Here is a 19,804-nt window from a genome sequence, read left to right on the forward strand (position 1 = left end):
TGAGAACCTCCTTCCCTCAGCCAGGGCATTGAAAATGGGTCGTGGATGGATATTCCAACATGACAATGACCCAAAACACACGGCCAAGGCAACAAAGGAGTGGCTCAAAAAGAAGCACATTAAGGTCCTGGAGTGGCCTAGCCAGTCTCCAGACCTTGATCCCATAGAAAATCTGTGGAGGGAGCTAAAGGTTCGAGTTGCCAAACGTCAGCCTCAAAACCTTAATGACTTGGAGAAGATCTGCAAAGAGGTGTGGGACAAAATCCCTCCTGAGATGTGTGCAAACCTGGTGGCCAATTACAAGAAACGTCTGACCTCTGTGATTGCCAACAAGGGGTTTGCCACCAAGTACTAAGTCATGTTTTGCAGAGAGGTGAAATACTTATTTCCCTCATTAAAATGCAAATCAATTTATAACATTTTTGACATGCGTTTTTCTGGATTTTTTTGTTGTTATTCTGTCTCTCACTGTTCAAATAAACCTACCATTAAAATTATAGACTGATCATTTCTTTGTAATTGGGCAAACGTACAAAATCAGCAGGGGATCAAATACTTTCCCCCCCACTGTATATAGTGCACTACTATAGACCAGAGCCCTATTCCCTATATAGTGCACTACTATAGACCAGAGCCCTATTCCCTATATAGTGGTACTACTATAGACCAGAGTCCTATTCCCTATATAGTGGTATTACTATAGACCAGAGCCCTATTCCCTATATAGTGGTACTACTATAGACCAGCGCTCTATTCCCTATATAGTGCACTACTATAGACCAGAGCCCTATTCCCTATATAGTGGTACTACTATAGACCAGAGCCCTATTCCCTATATAGTGGTACGACTATAGACCAGAGCCCTATTCCCTATATAGTGGTACTACTATAGACCAGAGCCCTATTCCCTATATAGTCCACTACTATAGACCAGAGCCCTATTCCCTATATAGTGGTACTACTATAGACCAGAGCCCTATTCCCTATATAGTGGTACTACTATAGACCAGAGCCCTATTCCCTATATAGTCCACTACTATAGACCAGAGCCCTATTCCCTATATAGTGGTACTACTATAGACCAGAGCCCTATTCCCTATATAGTGGTACTACTATAGACCAGAGCCCTATTCCCTATATAGTGGTACTACTATAGACCAGAGCCCTATTCCCTATATAGTGGTACTACTATAGACCACAGCCCTATTCACTATATAGTGGTACTACTATAGACCAGAGCCCTATATAGTGGTACTACTATAGACCAGAGCCCTATTCCCTATATAGTGCACTACTATAGACCAGAGCCCTATTCCCTATATAGTGGTACTACTATAGACCAGAGCCCTATATAGTGGTACTACTATAGACCAGAGCCCTATTCCCTATATAGTGGTACTACTATAGACCAGAGCCCTATTCCCAATATAGTGGTACTACTATAGACCAGAGCCCTATTCCCTATATAGTGCACTACTATAGACCAGAGCCCTATTCCCTATATAGTGGTACTACTATAGACCAGAGTCCTATTCCCTATATAGTGGTACTACTATAGACCAGAGCCCTGTTCCCTATATAGTGGTACTACTATAGACCAGAGCCCTATTCCCTATATAGTGGTACTACTATAGACCAGAGTCCTATTCGCTATATAGTGGTACTACTATAGACCAGAGCCCTATTCCCTATATAGTGGTACTACTATAGACCAGAGCCCTATTCCCTATATAGTGGTACTACTATAGACCAGAGCCCTATTCCCTATATAGTGCACTACTATAGACCAGAGTCCTATTCCCTATATAGTGAACTACTATAGACCAGAGTCCTATTCCCTATATAGTGGTACTACTATAGACCAGAGCCCTATTCCCTATATAGTCCACTACTATAGACCAGAGCCCTATTCCCTATATAGTGGTACTACTATAGACCAGAGCCCTATTCCCTATATAGTGGTACTACTATAGACCAGAGCCCTATTCCCTATATAGTGGTACTACTATAGACCAGAGCCCTATTCCCTATATAGTGGTACTACTATAGACCAGAGCCCTATTCCCTATATAGTGGTACTACTATAGACCAGAGCCCTATTCCCTATATAGTGGTACTACTATAGACCAGAGTCCTATTCCCTATATAGTGGTACTACTATAGACCAGAGCCCTATTCCCTATATAGTGGTACTACTATAGACCAGAGTCCTATTCCCTATATAGTGGTACTACTATAGACCAGAGCCCTATTCCCAATATAGTGGTACTACTATAGACCAGAGCCCTATTCCCTATATAGTGGTACTACTATAGACCAGAGCCCTATTCCCCATATAGTGGTACTACTATAGACCAGAGCCCTATTCCCTATATAGTACACTACTTTAGACCAGAGCCCTATTCCCTATATAGTGGTACTACTATAGACCAGAGTCCTATTCCCTATATAGTGGTACTACTATAGACCAGAGCCCTATTCCCAATATAGTGGTACTACTATAGACCAGAGCCCTATTCCCTATATAGTGGTACTACTATAGACCAGAGCCCTATTCCCCATATAGTGGTACTACTATAGACCAGAGCCCTATTCCCTATATAGTACACTACTTTAGACCAGAGCCCTATTCCCTATATAGTGGTACTACTATAGACCAGAGTCCTATTCCCTATATAGTGGTACTACTATAGACCAGAGCCCTATTCCCTATATAGTGGTACTACTATAGACCAGAGTCCTATTCCCTATATAGTGGTACTACTATAGACCAGAGCCCTATTCCCAATATAGTGGTACTACTATAGACCAGAGCCCTATTCCCTATATAGTGGTACTACTATAGACCAGAGCCCTATTCCCCATATAGTGGTACTACTATAGACCAGAGCCCTATTCCCTATATAGTACACTACTTTAGACCAGAGCCCTATTCCCTATATAGTGGTACTACTATAGACCAGAGTCCTATTCCCTATATAGTGGTACTACTATAGACCAGAGCCCTATTCCCAATATAGTGGTACTACTATAGACCAGAGCCCTATTCCCTATATAGTGGTACTACTATAGACCAGAGCCCTATTCCCCATATAGTGGTACTACTATAGACCAGAGCCCTATTCCCTATATAGTACACTACTTTAGACCAGAGCCCTATTCCCTATATAGTGGTACTACTATAGACCAGGGCCCTATTCCCTATATAGTGGTACTACTATAGACCAGAGCCCTATATAGTGCACTACTTTTGGCCAGAGCGCAAAAGGGTTCTTTGGCTGTCACAATAGGAGAACCCTTTTTAGTTCCATGTAGAACCCTATGTGGAAAGGGGTTCCACATGGAACCCACAAGTGTTCTCCTATGGGGACAGCTGCAGAACCCTGTTTGGTTCTAGATAGCACCTTTTGTTCTGAGAGTGTATGTACCTATATAGTTCACTATAAGGGGAATACTATAGGATGCAATTCACCAATTCCAATGGGATCGACTGTTGGCTCCAAGGTAAGCACCCTTTAAAGTACGTACTTTCCCCAAAATTCCCAGGTTTTCCAGAAATCCGGGATGGAGTATTCCAGATGTCCTGCTTATTCCCTCCTAATTCCGGGAGTCTACAAACCAGGATTTGTGGAAAAACGTATTATTCTCTACCTATTATCTGTAAAATGCTGATATTATTATTATTACCTATGATGTAGAAGGAGACGTCTCTGAACAGGGGCCACCAGGTGAGGTGGAGCATCTCCCTGGAGAAGATGGCACACATCCCGATGACAAACAGGATGTTAAACACCGCTGACCCCACGATCGTCCCGATGCCCACGTTGCTATGGGAGATGAACACGCCAATCAGAGAGGTGAACAGTTCGGGGGCGGAGCCTCCTGCAGCCATGAAGGTTGCCCCGGCGACGTCGTCGGAGATGTCGAGCTTCACGGTGATGACGCCGAGCGCCGGGACGAAGAACTCGTCACAGACGATGGCGAGGGAGACGAACATGTAGACCATGCCCAGGATGTGGAGGGTCACCCAGCCCTGCCTCCTCTGGTCCACCGTGAACAGGTCCTCTGGGTACTCTCCCTTCCTGTGGGGGACGTCTCCAGCGATACCTGGGGAGGTGGTGGTGTTAGGAGGAGGGGAGGTGGGAGGAGGTTCAGTCGGAGGCTCAGGTTCAGGGTCCTCTACGTAGATACAGTGCTTAATGTCCGTCCTGTTGACAGTTATCACCATGACGTCATCCCCCTGCAGCACAGTAGGAGCCCTGGTGATGACGTCATCGTTAAAGCTCTCTGTTAGGCTAGAGGGGTTAGAGGTCAACACCTCTCGTGTGTCTACCTCCACAACACTACTATTATCACTACCGCCCCCTTCCTCTGGGAGTGCTGTCCCAGGATCCTCCTCTGCTGCGGCCTGGCGGGCCACCCATGGCTCCTGCAGCCGGGCCTTGAACGTCACGGTGTAGACGCAGCACAGTAATACACCAGAGAGGAAGAAGAGGATGCGACTCCGATTGAGTCTCCGTCTTTGTGGCAAATGCATTGTTCACCGCTGCCAGAGTGGTCTTGATTCCCACTGCAGATTATTAGGCCCGTGTCAGATGCCTGGTCAGGCTTATGGGAACAGGTCCAGTAGCATTAGTTGGCCAAATAATACAGTTCAGCGAGCGGTCAGCACACATCTTCAGCATAGTCTGTTTTAATGTCATAGCCCTGGCATGATGTCCCAGCTCCAACCTATATATAGAGAAAAAGCGGGTAAATAAATAAATCATTCACTCAGTTTAGACTACAATGCAAAACTCACCTCATACATTTGACATAATGATGTAATAACATAATAATAAAAACACTACTGGAGTATTATAAGGGCGCGTTAACGTGAACGGAGTCGCGGGAGCGCGGAGGATGGGACACAGCCACCTGTTACTATGGCTACATAATTGCAGGTACTCTGCTCTCCGTAGGGCTGCACAGATTAAATGACACGTGTAATGAAATGCAGCAAATGTAGTTAACGTACAAATGACAATAAAATATAAAAAAACAGCGAATAGGCTAGAAGAAAATATCATTATTTAGGCCCCTACTTTTCATTGACGTGCGCGCGTCATGGACGTGCTGATATGCGCTCCTCGAGTCGAGACAGCATAAGCGATATGATTCATTACAAATGTTCAATCAACCATTTCATTTTCACGCGTGTATCCAGGTGGGTCGGGTGAAAATTAAGAAACGAAAATAATGATCAATTTAACCGAATTTCGTGGGGAAATTCCAGGCAAGAAACAGTGCCCGATGTGGAGTCATTGACAAGTATCCTAGGCTTCCACAAGGTCAATGACGATTATTGTAGCTTAAATCATTTCTCTATAAAACATCTGTAAACCATACCTAAACCTTCATCAATTCTTAATAAAAACGTACCTTTAATCGCTGAATTGTTGTGATTGAGGTGTTGTAGACGCGAGGTTTCTCTCCAGCTGTGTGCGCTAAGGTAAAGGGATTGGTTGAGAGATGCTGACTCTAGTTTTTGGTGAGCAGCTACAAGGGCGCACCGCAGGATGACAGCTCACACCTCCTCTCCACGGCTCAGCATAATACCTGCAGTCTTTTAAGAGGATTAGGTTAGGTGTTCACACAATCTCTCACATTCTCACGAACACGTTTAAACTGCTTCAAATTCAATGCATTCCTATTCATTTGTTCATAATCCACCAAGTGCGTGCAGCGTCTCCAACCACCAACGCTGAGCAAAAACCAACCATGTCTGCGCGCTGAAGTGGAAGGAGGGTTGTCAAGGCACAATTACAATTCTGAAGAGTGTTCCTTTATGCACACAGACATACAGGCAGGCAAACAGAAAGGTAGACAGGCAGACAGAAAGGCCGACAGGCAGGCAGACCTGCAGAAAGACTGGAAGAAAGGCAGACAGACAGGCAGATATACAGGCAGGCAGACAAACAGGTAGAAAGGCAGGCAGAAAGGCAGACAGGCAGAAAGACAGGCAGAAAGGCAGATATACAGACAGACAGACAGGCGCGCAGGCAGACAGGTGTGCAGGCAGACATGGTTTGGTGATGAGAGGAAGGTGAGTCATTAACCATTTGATGAACTCATTGGACTGATATTTAGGCTGATGCCTTCCTTTAGTGTTGAGACATCCCACTACAGCTAGGCATACTAAAGAGGTTATTATGAGGAGATAAAGGACACCTATATAAAGGGGTTATTATGAGGAGATAAAGGACACCTATATAAAGGGGTTATTATGAGGAGATAAAGGACACCTATATAAAGGGGTTATTATGAGGAGATAAAGGACACCTATATAAAGGGGTTATTGTGAGATAAAGGACACCTATATAAAGGGGTTATTATGAGGACATAAAGGACACCTATATAAAGGGGTTATTATGAGGAGATAAAGGACACCTATATAAAGGGGTTATTATGAGATAAAGGACACCTATATAAAGGGGTTATTATGAGATAAAGGACACCTATATAAAGGGGTTATTATGAGATAAAGGACACCTATATAAAGGGGTTATTATGAGGAGATAAAGGACACCTATATAAAGGGGTTATTGTGAGATAAAGGGGTTATTATGAGGAGATAAAGGACACCTATATAAAGAGGTTATTATGAGGACATAAAGGACACCTATATAAAGGGGTTATTATGAGAAGATAAAGGACACCTATATAAAGAGGTTATTATGAGGACATAAAGGACACCTATATAAAGGGGTTGTTATGAGATTAAGGACACCTATATAAAGGGGTTATTGTGAGATAAAGGACACCTATATAAAGGGGTTATTGTGAGATAAAGGGGTTATTATGAGGAGATAAAGGACACCTATATAAAGAGGTTATTATGAGGACATAAAGGACACCTATATAAAGGGGTTATTATGAGGACATAAAGGACACCTATATAAAAGGGGTTATTATGAAGAGATAAAAGACACCTATATAAAGGGGTTATTATGAGGACATAAAGGACACCTATATAAAGGGGTTATTATGAAGAGATAAAAGACACCTACATAATTGTGGGTTTTTATTCACACCACCAGCTGTGCTCTTTTCATAAATAACTACAGATATTCACTATTTCACACAACTTTATTGGTTATTATAATATCACACATTGTAATTTATCCTTCAACCATTCAAAACCTTTTATTAAAACACATGATTCCAGACAGTGATCCTCTTCCTTTAATTGTCTAACGATGTCCATTTCCCTGAGGTTCTGGGCTCTGACTGGTTCTCTATGTCCGTTTCCATGACAGAGCACAACTCTAGGAGAAGTGTGGAGAGTCGGGACGCATCTCTAACCATGTCATCAGACACAGATCAGTGAGCCTTTGAACAACACAGCAAGGATGGCATGATGGAGATAGTAGATATCATGGGGACTATAAACATCACTGGAGAATATAGTAGCTTACATCCCAGAATGCAATGCAATTCTATACTGCATGAGAAACACTGTTGCCATACAAAATTTCATTTAGGAATAAAGCAATATTTAAAAAAGGTCCAATGCAGCTGTTTCATGTCAATATCAAATCATTTCTGGGTAACAATAAAGTACCTCACTGTGATTTGAATTAAAATATTCAAAAATAAACAAAAGTAGATTGTTAACAACGGGTCTGTCTGGGAGTGGTCTGAGTGGGGAGTGGAAAACTCAAAATGCGCTGTTATTGGCTGAGGGGTTTAGAACTCTTCTTTCTTATTGGTGTATTAACTAATTCACCCCATAGTGATGTCACCGTGGAAGGCCAAAACTCCATCCTGCCAAAACAGGCTGAAATGTCAGACAGTCTATTCAAACAACTCTTACACTAAAAAAGGACATTATCATAATGTTCACAATTTCACAGTGTTATTCCAACCTCATAGTGTGGACATATATAGAATATACATATTTCTGAGTGCACTGGGCCTTTAAAACAACTTCTAACAAAACAAAGGTATAGCATTAGGCCTGACGCTGACTCATGGTCAGATGGGATAGTAGTGAAGTACAACATGACTGTTATATCAATGACTAACAGAGTTAGAGCCATTTCAGTTCTATTCAGTCAAGTCATTAAAGTGGATCCACATTTAAAAAAAGAGGGATTTGAAAACTCCTCATAGAATACAATGGGCAGTTTTCATTTGACTTCCTGAATTAAAAGTGAAGGCAGGTCCATTATGAGGATTATAGTAGCTGCAAAATGGAGTTCAGAAAAGACATAAGTTGTTTAGTCTGGCCAAGAGACTCTAGAACCGTTTATAGTATGGCTCCTTCAATACTAACAGTACAGTGTGTATCTGTCAATACTAACAGTACCGTGTGTATCTGTCAATACTAACAGTACCGTGTGTATCTGTCAATACTAACAGTACAGTATGACATGTATCTGTCAATACTAACAGTACAGTATGTATCTGTCAATACTAACAGTACAGTATGTATCTGTCAATACTAACAGTACAGTATGTATCTGTCAATACTAACAGTACAGTATGTATCTGTCAATACTAACAGTACAGTATGTATCTGTCAATACTAACAGTACAGTATGTATCTGTCAATACTAACAGTACAGTATGTATCTGTCAATACTAACAGTACAGTATGTATCTGTCAATACTAACAGTACAGTATGTATCTGTCAATACTAACAGTACAGTATGACATGTATCTGTCAATACTAACAGTACAGTATGTATCTGTCAATACTAACAGTACAGTATGTATCTGTCAATACTAACAGTACAGTATGTATCTGTCAATACTAACAGTACAGTATGTATCTGTCAATACTAACAGTACAGTATGTATCTGTCAATACTAACAGTACAGTATGACATGTATCTGTCAATACTAACAGTACAGTATGACATGTATCTGTCAATACTAACAGTACAGTATGTATCTGTCAATACTAACAGTACAGTATGACATGTATCTGTCAATACTAACAGTACAGTATGCATCTGTCAATACTAACAGTACAGTATGTATCTGTCAATACTAACAGTACAGTATGACATGGATATAAATCATACAAAGAGGGTATGAATTGAATGCACTTGTTTGTGTTAGAGGAGGTACCTCTGATGGATAGACTGGGTGAGGAAGAGAAGGGTTTGTGTTAGAGGAGGTACCTCTGATGGACAGACTGGGTGAGGAAGGGAAGGGTTTGTGTTAGAGGAGGTACCTCTGATGGACAGACTGGGTGAGGAAGAGAAGGGTTTGTGTTAGAGGAGGTACCTCTGATGAACAGACTTGGTGAGGAAGAGAAGGGTTTGTGTTAGAGGAGGTACCTCTGATGAACAGACTTGGTGAGGAAGAGAAGGGTTTGTGTTAGAGGAGGTACCTCTGATGAACAGACTTGGTGAGGAAGAGAAGGGTTTGTGTTAGAGGAGGTACCTCTGATGGACAGACTGGGTGAGGAAGGGAAGGGTTTGTGTTAGAGGAGGTACCTCTGATGGACAGACTGGGTGAGGAAGAGAAGGGTTTGTGTTAGAGGAGGTACCTCTGATGGACAGACTGGGTGAGGAAGAGAAGGGTTTGTGTTAGAGGAGGTACCTCTGATGGACAGACTGGGTGAGGAAGAGAAGGGTTTGTGTTAGAGGTGGTACCTCTGATGGACAGACTGGGTGAGGAAGAGAAGGGTTTGTGTTAGAGGAGGTTCCTCCACAGGAAAAGGAGAAGACGAGGATGTGGTTGATTGTTTATCAGTGGAGGAGAGGAGAGGGTGTGAGAGGAGAGAAGAGCAGAGAGGAGAGGGGAGAGAAGAGAGAGGACAGAGGAGAGAGGACAGAGATGTGCAGTGAGGAGAGAGGTGTAAGGAGAGGAGAGGTGTGAAAAGGCAACCAGCAGTGAGACTGGAGAGATCGTGAGGTTTGTCTTTCTATCCGTTAGTTCATTTTCCTCTTCCTGGAGCGCATTCGTCTCCTCCTCTGGCGAAACAGGTGGCGGAAGTTGATGAACAGGCCTGGGAAGAAAAAAACACTACTTTTTATAATTTAAAATATTTTTTAAGCGCAAACCCCATCCACTTGGCATGCCAGAAAAGTCAAGTCCAAGCAAACATACTGTAAGAAAACAAATCGTATTTTGACTCAGGTTTGTTAGCGATGTGACAAAGTGTATGTTTCTCCCTTAGTGGCATTGACAGATCCTGAAACATGACAGCTAGATACAGCTGGAGGGTGGAGGGTTAGAGAAGAGGGTTAGGGTGTAGAGTTAGGGTAGAGGGTTAGGGTGTAGAGTTAGGGTAGAGGGTTAGGGTGTAGTGTTAGGGTAGAGGGTTAGGGTGTAGAGTTAGGGTAGAGGTGTAGGGTGTAGAGTTATAGGGTGTAGAGTTATAGGGTGTAGAGTTATAGGGTGTAGAGTTATAGGGTGTAGAGTTATAGGGTGTAGAGTTATAGGGTGTAGAGTTATAGGGTGTAGAGTTATAGGGTGTAGAGTTATAGGGTGTAGAGTTATAGGGTGTAGAGTTAGGGTGTAGAGTTAGGGTGTAGAGTTAGGGTGTAGAGTTAGGGTGTAGAGTTAGGGTGTAGAGTTAGGGTGTAGAGTCAGGGTGTAGAGTCAGGGTGTAGAGTTAGGGTGTAGAGTCAGGGTGTAGAGTCAGGGTGTAGAGTCAGGGTGTAGAGTCAGGGTGTAGAGTCAGGGTGTAGGGTAGAGGGTTAGGGTGTAGAGTTAGGGTAGAGTTATAGGGTGTAGAGTTATAGGGTGTAGAGTTATAGGGTGTAGAGTTATAGGGTGTAGAGTTATAGGGTGTAGAGTTATAGGGTGTAGAGTTATAGGGTGTAGAGTTATAGGGTGTAGAGTTAGGGTGTAGAGTTAGGGTGTAGAGTTAGGGTGTAGAGTTAGGGTGTAGAGTTAGGGTGTAGAGTTAGGGTGTAGAGTTAGGGTGTAGAGTTAGGGTGTAGAGTTAGGGTGTAGAGTTAGGGTGTAGAGTCAGGGTGTAGAGTCAGGGTGTAGAGTCAGGGTGTAGAGTCAGGGTGTAGAGTCAGGGTGTAGGGTCAGGGTGTAGGGTGTAGGGTCAGGGTGGAGGGTCAGAGAGTGGTACTAACTGACCGAGGAACATGAGGACCAGGTAGATCTTCAGAGTGAAGGAAAAGCTGAAGGACGAGCCCAGGACCGTAGGTAGAGGGATGCTGTACAGACGGGTCTCATCAAAGATAGGCAGGGACTGGATCACAGCTATAGCTAAGAGGGAACAGACAGGACAGACAGGAATACATAGCAACACTTGGATATCTGGATAATAACTAAGTAATATCTTGTTTGACTACAAACATCATACCACTATTATTTACATACAATTTACATAATAAGTGAATATACCAGGCATAGAGCTCTCTGAGGAGTGTGTGTGTGTGTGTGTGTGTGAGACAGGTCCACTGACCCTCTGCTAGCACCCCCAGAGGGTAGAGGGGCATCCAGATGGAGTATCTGAGCCAGGTCAGCAGCTTCCAGTCTGTGTCGATGCAGGCCAGCATGTAGAATGGATACCTGGGACACACAACAAAACAACAGGCTAATTTAGCATCGATGCAGGTCAGCATGTAGAATGGATACCTGGGACACACAACAAAACAACAGGCTAATTTAGCATCAATGCAGATCAGCGTGTAGAATGGATACCTGGAACACAAAACAAAACAACAGGCTTATTTAGCATCAATGCAGGTCAGCATGTAGAATGGATACCTGGGACAGACAACAAAACAACAGGCTAATTTAGCATCAATGCAGGTCAGCAAATAGATCAGGTATATAACAACAGGCTGCTACAACTAGCCTCCCTAGCTGGTAATATAATGTCCATTCATGGTTACAACTAGCTGGTAATAGAATGTCCATTCATGGTTACAACTAGCCTCCCTAGCTGGTAATATAATGTCCATTCATGGTTACAACTAGCCTCCCTAGCTGGTAATATAATGTCCATTCATGGTTACAACTAGCTGGTAATATAATGTCCATTCATGGTTACAACTAGCCTCCCTAGCTGGTAATATAATGTCCATTCATGGTTACAACTAGCTGGTAATATAATGTCCATTCATGGTTACAACTAGCTGGTAATATAATGTCCATTCATGGTTACAACTAGCCTCCCTAGCTGGTAATATAATGTCCATTCATGGTTACAACTAGCTGGTAATATAATGTCCATTCATGGTTACAACTAGCTGGTAATATAATGTCCATTCATGGTTACAACTAGCTGGTAATATAATGTCCATTCATGGTTACAACTAGCTGGTAATATAATGTCCATTCATGGTTACAACTAGCTGGTTATATCATGTCCATTCATGGTTACAACTAGCCTCCCTAGCTGGTAATATAATGTCCATTCATGGTTACAACTAGCCTCCCTAGCTGGTAATATAATGTCCATTCATGGTTACAACTAGCTGGTAATATAATGTCCATTCATGGTTACAACTAGCTGGTAATATAATGTCCATTCATGGTTACAACTAGCCTTCCTAGCTGGTAATATAATGTCCATTCATGGTTACAACTAGCTGGTAATATAATGTCCATTCATGGTTACAACTAGCTGGTAATATAATGTCCATTCATGGTTACAACTAGCTGGTTATATAATGTCCATTCATGGTTACAACTAGCTGGTAATATAATGTCCATTCATGGTTACAACTAGCTGGTTATATCATGTCCATTCATGGTTACAACTAGCCTCCCTAACTGGTAATATAATGTCCATTCATGGTTACAACTAGCCTCCCTAGCTGGTAATATAATGTCCATTCATGGTTAACCCTCAAGCTGCATACTGGACCCTATTCCAACTAAACTACTGAAAGAGCTGCTTCCTGTGCTTGGCCCTCCTATGTTGAACATAATAAACGGCTCTCTATCCACCGGATGTGTACCAAGCTCACTAAAAGTGGCAGTAATAAAGCCTCTCTTGAAAAAGCCTAATCTTGATCCAGAAATTATAAAAAACTATCGGCCTATATCGAATCTTCCATTCCTCTCCAAAATTTTAGAAAAAGCTGTTGCACAGCAACTGACTGCCTTCCTGAAGACAAACAATGTATACGAAACGCTTCAGTCTGGTTTTAGACCCCATCATAGCACTGAGACTGCACTTGTGAAGGTGGTAAATGACCTTTTAATGACGTCAGACCGAGGCTCTGCATCTGTCCTCGTGCTCCTAGATCTTAGTGCCGCTTTTGATACCATCGATCACCACATTCTTTTGGAGAGATTGGAAACCCAAATTGGTCTACATGGACAAGTTCTGGCCTGGTTTAGATCTTATCTGTCGGAAAGATATCAGTTTGTCTCTGTGAATGGTTTGTCCTCTGACAAATCAATTGTAAATTTCGGTGTTCCTCAAGGTTCCGTTTTAGGACCACTATTGTTTTCACTATATATTTTACCTCTTGGGGATGTCATTCGAAAACATAATGTTAAATTTCACTGCTATGCGGACGACACACAGCTGTACATTTCAATGAAACATGGTGAAGCCCCAAAATTGCCCTCGCTAGAAGCCTGTGTTTCAGACATAAAGAAGTGGATGGCTGCAAACTTTCTACTTTTAAACTCGGACAAAACAGAGATGCTTGTTCTAGGTCCCAAGAAACAAAGAGATCTTCTGTTGAATCTGACAATTAATCTGGATGGTTGTACAGTCGTCTCAAATAAAACTGTGAAGGACCTCGGCGTTACTCTGGACCCTGATCTCTCTTTTGAAGAACATATCAAGACTGTTTCAAGGACAGCTTTTTTCCATCTACGTAACATTGCAAAAATCAGAAATTTTCTGTCCAAAAATGACGCAGAAAAATTAATCCATGCTTTTGTTACTTCTAGGCTGGACTACTGCAATGCTCTACTTTCCGGCTACCCGGATAAAGCACTAAATAAACTTCAGTTAGTGCTAAATACGGCTGCTAGAATCCTGACTAGAACCAAAAAATTTGATCATATTACTCCAGTGTTAGCCTCCCTACACTGGCTTCCTGTTAAGGCAAGGGCTGATTTCAAGGTTTTACTGCTAACCTACAAAGCATTACATGGGCTTGCTCCTACCTATCTTTCCGATTTGGTCCTGCCGTACATACCTACACGTACGCTACGGTCACAAGACGCAGGCCTCCTAATTGTCCCTAGAATTTCTAAGCAAACGGCTGGAGGTAGGGCTTTCTCCTATAGAGCTCCATTTTTATGGAATGGTCTGCCTACCAATGTGAGAGACGCAGACTCAGTCTCAACCTTTAAGTCTTTACTGAAGACTTATCTCTTCAGTAGGTCCTATGATTAAGTATAGTCTGGCCCAGGAGTGTGAAGGTGAACGGAAAGGCTGGAGCAACGAACCGCCCTTGCTGTCTCTGCCTTGCCGGTTCCCCTCTTTCCACTGGGATTCTCTGCCTCTAACCCTTTTACAGGGGCTGAGTCACTGGCCTACTGGTGTTCTTCCATGCCGTCCATGGGAGGGGTGCGTCACTTGAGTGGGTTGAGTCACTGACGTGGTCTTCCTGTCTGGGTTGGCGCCCCCCCCCCTTGGGTTGTGCCATGGCGGAGATCGTTGTGGGCTATACTCGGCCTTGTCTTAGGACGGTAAGTTGGTGGTTGGAGACATCCCTCTAGTGGTGTGGGGGCTGTGCTTTGGCAAAGTGGGTGGGGTTATATCCTGCCTGTTTGGCCCTGTCCGGGGGTATCATCGGATGGGGCCACAGTGTCTTCTGATCCCTCCTGTCTCAGCCTCCAGTATTTATGCTGCAGTAGTTTATGTGTCGGGGGGCTAGGGTCAGTCTGTTACATCTGGAGTATTTCTCTTGTCTTATCCGGTGTCCTGTGTGTATTTAAATATGCTCTCTCTAATTCTCTCTTTCTCTCTTTCTGTCTTTCTCTCGGAGGACCTGAGCCCTAGGACCATGCCTCAGGACTACCTGGTATGATGACTCCTTGCTGTCCCCAGTCCACCTGGCCGTGCTGCTGCTCCAGTTTCAACTGTTCTGCCTGCGGCTATGGAACCCTGACCTGTTCACCGGACGTGCTTGTTGCACCCTCGACAACTACTATGATTATTATTATTTGACCATGCTGGTCATTTATGAACATTTTAACATTTTAACATTTTGACCATGTTCTGTTAAAATATCCACCCTGCACAGCCAGAAGAGGACTGGCCACCCCTCATAGCCTGGTTCCTCTCTAGGTTTCTTCCTAGGTTTTTGGCCTTTCTAGGGAGTTTTTCCTAGGGAGTTTTTCCTAGCCACCGTGCTTCTTTCACATGCTTTGCTTGCTGTTTGGGGTTTTAGGCTGGGTTTCTGTACAGCACTTTGAGAATATCAGCTGATGTACGAAGGGCTATATAAAAATAAATTTGATTTGATTTGAAATTTGATTTACAACTAGCTGGTAATATAATGTCCATTCATGGTTACAACTAGCTGGTAATATAATGTCCATTCATGGTTAAAACTAGCTGGTAATATAATGTCCATTCATGGTTACAACTAGCCTTCCTAGCTGGTAATATAATGTCCATTCATGGTTACAACTAGCTGGTAATATAATGTCCATTCATGGTTACAACTAGCTGGTAATATAATGTCCATTCATGGTTACATCTAGCATCCCTAGCTGGTAATATAATGTCCATTCATGGTTACAACTAGCTGGTAATATAATGTCCATTCATGGTTACAACTAGCCTCCCTAGCTGGTAATATAATGTCCATTCATGGTTACAACTAGCTGGTAATATAATGTCCATTCATGGTTACAACTAGCTGGTAATATAATGTCCATTCATGGTTACAACTAGCCTCCCTAGCTGGTAATATAATGTCCATTCATGGTTACAACTAGCTGGTAATATAATGTCCATTCATGGTTACAACTAGCTGGTAATATAATGTCCATTCATGGTTACAACTAGCTGGTAATATAATGTCCATTCATGGTTACAACTAGCTGGTTATATAATGTCCATTCATGGTTACAACTAGCTGGTAATATAATGTCCATTCATGGTTACAACTAGCTGGTAATATAATGTCCATTCATGGTTACAACTAGCCTCCCTAGCTGGTAATATAATGTCCATTCATGGTTACAACTAGCTGGTAATATAATGTCCATTCATGGTTACAACTAGCCACCCTAGCTGGTAATATAATGTCCATTCATGGTTACAACTAGCTGGTAATATAATGTCCATTCATGGTTACAACTAGCCTCCCTAGCTGGTAATATAATGTCCATTCATGGTTACAACAAGCTGGTAATATAATGTCCATTCATGGTTACAACTAGCTGGTTATATAATGTCCATTCATGGTTACAACTAGCTGGTAATATAATGTCCATTCATGGTTACAACTAGCTGGTAATATAATGTCCATTCATGGTTACAACTAGCTGGTTATATCATGTCCATTCATGGTTACAACTAGCCTCCCTAGCTGGTAATATAATGTCCATTCATGGTTACAACTTGCCTCCCTAGCTGGTAATATAATGTCCATTCATGGTTACAACTAGCTGGTAATATAATGTCCATTCATGGTTACAACTAGCTGGTAATATAATGTCCATTCATGGTTACAACTAGCTGGTAATATAATGTCCATTCATGGTTACAACTAGCCTCCCTAGCTGGTAATAGAATGTCCATTCATGGTTACAACTAGCTGGTAATATAATGTCCATTCATGGTTACAACTAGCCTCCCTAGCTGGTAATATAATGTCCATTCATGGTTACAACTAGCTGGTAATATAATGTCCATTCATGGTTACAACTAGCCTCCCTAGCTGGTAATATAATGTCCATTCATGGTTACAACTAGCTGGTAATATAATGTCCATTCATGGTTACAACTAGCCTCCCTAGCTGGTAATAGAATGTCCATTCATGGTTACAACTAGCTGGTAATATAATGTCCATTCATGGTTACAACTAGCTGGTAATATAATGTCCATTCATGGTTACAACTAGCTGGTTATATAATGTCCATTCATGGTTACAACTAGCTGGTTATATAATGTCCATTCATGGTTACAACTAGCTGGTAATATAATGTCCATTCATGGTTACAACTAGCCTCCCTAGCTGGTAATATAATGTCCATTCATGGTTACAACTAGCTGGTAATATAATGTCCATTCATGGTTACAACTAGCCTCCCTAGCTGGTAATAGAATGTCCATTCATGGTTACAACTAGCTGGTAATATAATGTCCATTCATGGTTACAACTAGCCTCCCTAGCTGGTAATAGAATGTCCATTCATGGTTACAACTAGCTGGTAATATAATGTCCATTCATGGTTACAACTAGCCTCCCTAGCTGGTAATATAATGTTGATTCATGGTTACAACTAGCCTCCCTAGCTGGTAATATAATGTCCATTCATGGTTACAACTAGCTGGTAATATAATGTCCATTCATGGTTACAACTAGCCTCCCTAGCTGGTAATATAATGTCCATTCATGGTTACAACTAGCCTCCCTAGCTGGTAATATAATGTCCATTCATGGTTACAACTAGCTGGTAATATAATGTCCATTCATGGTTACAACTAGCTGGTAATATAATGTCCATTCATGGTTACAACTAGCCTCCCTAGCTGGTAATATAATGTCCATTCATGGTTACAACTAGCTGGTAATATAATGTCCATTCATGGTTACAACTAGCTGGTAATATAATGTCCATTCATGGTTACAACTAGCTGGTTATATAATGTCCATTCATGGTTACAACTAGCTGGTTATATAATGTCCATTCATGGTTACAACTAGCTGGTAATATAATGTCCATTCATGGTTACAACTAGCTGGTTATATCATGTCCATTCATGGTTACAACTAGCCTCCCTAGCTGGTAATATAATGTCCATTCATGGTTACAACTAGCCTCCCTAGCTGGTAATATAATGTCCATTCATGGTTACAACTAGCTGGTAATATAATGTCCATTCATGGTTACAACTAGCTGGTAATATAATGTCCATTCATGGTTACAACTAGCTGGTAATATAATGTCCATTCATGGTTACAACTAGCCTCGCTAGCTGGTAATATAATGTCCATTCATGGTTACAACTAACTGGTAATATAATGTCCATTCATGGTTACAACTAGCTGGTAATATAATGTCCATTCATGGTTACAACTAGCTGGTAATATAATGTCCATTCATGGTTACAACTAGCTGGTTATATAATGTCCATTCATGGTTACAACTAGCTGGTAATATAATGTCCATTCATGGTTACAACTAGCTGGTAATATAATGTCCATTCATGGTTACAACTAGCCTCCCTAGCTGGTAATATAATGTCCATTCATGGTTACAACTAGCTGGTAATATAATGTCCATTCATGGTTACAACTAGCCTCCCTAGCTGGTAATATAATGTCCATTCATGGTTACAACTAGCTGGTAATATAATGTCCATTCATGGTTACAACTAGCTGGTAATATAATGTCCATTCATGGTTACAACTAGCCTCCCTAGCTGGTAATATAATGTCCATTCATGGTTACAAATAGCCTCCCTAGCTGGTAATATAATGTCCATTCATGGTTACAACTAGCTGGTAATATAATGTCCATTCATGGTTACAACTAGCTGGTAATATAATGTCCATTCATGGTTACAACTAGCTGGTTATATAATGTCCATTCATGGTTACAACTAGCTGGTAATATAATGTCCATTCATGGTTACAACTAGCTGGTTATATCATGTCCATTCATGGTTACAACTAGCCTCCCTAGCTGGTAATATAATGTCCATTCATGGTTACAACTAGCTGGTAATATAATGTCCATTCATGGTTACAACTAGCTGGTAATATAATGTCCATTCATGGTTACAACTAGCTGGTAATATAATGTCCATTCATGGTTACAACTAGCTGGTTATATCATGTCCATTCATGGTTACAACTAGCTGGTTATATCATGTCCATTCATGGTTACAACTAGCCTCCATAGCTGGTAATATAATGTCCATTCATTGTTACAACTAGCCTCCCTAGCTGGTAATATAATGTCCATTCATGGTTACAACTAGCTGGTAATATAATGTCCATTCATGGTTACAACTAGCTGGTAATATAATGTCCATTCATGGTTACAACTAGCTGGTAATATAATGTCCATTCATGGTTACAACTAGCTGGTAATATAATGTCCATTCATGGTTACAACTAGCCTCCCTAGCTGGTAATATAATGTCCATTCATGGTTACAACTAGCCGGTAATATAATGTCCATTCATGGTTACAACTAGCCTCCCTAGCTGGTAATAGAACGTCCATTCATGGTTACAACTAGCTGGTAATATAATGTCCATTCATGGTTACAACTAGCCTCCCTAGCTGGTAATATAATGTTGATTCATGGTTACAACTAGCCTCCCTAGCTGGTAATATAATGTCCATTCATGGTTACAACTAGCCTCCCTAGCTGGTAATATAATGTCCATTCATGGTTACAACTAGCTGGTAATATAATGTCCATTCATGGTTACAACTAGCCTCCCTAGCTGGTAATATAATGTCCATTCATGGTTACAACTAGCTAGTAATATAATGTCCATTCATGGTTACAACTAGCCTCCCTAGCTGGTAATATAATGTCCATTCATGGTTACAACTAGCTGGTAATATAATGTCCATTCATGGTTACAACTAGCTGGTAATATAATGTCCATTCATGGTTACAACTAGCCTCCCTAGCTGGTAATATAATGTCCATTCATGGTTACAACTAGCTGG

At 41.7% G+C, this 19,804-nt stretch overlaps 2 protein-coding genes across 4 annotated transcripts in view; both read right to left on the minus strand.

Moving 5' to 3' along the window:
• Positions 1 to 5,858, minus strand: part of LOC106594011 (sodium/potassium/calcium exchanger 1) — a 50,196-nt gene extending 44,338 nt beyond the window's left edge. The window contains exons 1-2 of one of the 3 annotated variants that reach the window (XM_082969805.1): positions 5,422 to 5,858; positions 3,688 to 4,731 (exon numbers count right to left, since the gene is read on the minus strand). In XM_082969805.1, coding sequence (XP_082825931.1) covers positions 3,688 to 4,537 — 850 coding nt within the window. In that variant the 5' untranslated portion in view covers positions 4,538 to 4,731; positions 5,422 to 5,858. The remainder of the gene's footprint in view (positions 1 to 3,687; positions 4,732 to 5,421) is intronic. The other 2 variants (XM_082969803.1, XM_045709153.2) reach the window with 2 other exon arrangements.
• A 1,251-nt stretch (positions 5,859 to 7,109) lies between these two features.
• Positions 7,110 to 19,804, minus strand: part of LOC106587973 (very-long-chain (3R)-3-hydroxyacyl-CoA dehydratase) — a 99,205-nt gene continuing 86,510 nt past the window's right edge. Inside the window, 3 exon segments of the mRNA XM_045708480.2 lie at positions 7,110 to 10,004; positions 11,093 to 11,224; positions 11,424 to 11,530. Coding sequence (XP_045564436.1) covers positions 9,928 to 10,004; positions 11,093 to 11,224; positions 11,424 to 11,530 — 316 coding nt within the window. The 3' untranslated portion in view covers positions 7,110 to 9,927.

This window comes from Salmo salar, chromosome 26 (genome assembly GCF_965601325.2).
Source record: "Salmo salar chromosome 26, fSalSal1, whole genome shotgun sequence".
Taxonomy (NCBI): domain Eukaryota; kingdom Metazoa; phylum Chordata; class Actinopteri; order Salmoniformes; family Salmonidae; genus Salmo; species Salmo salar.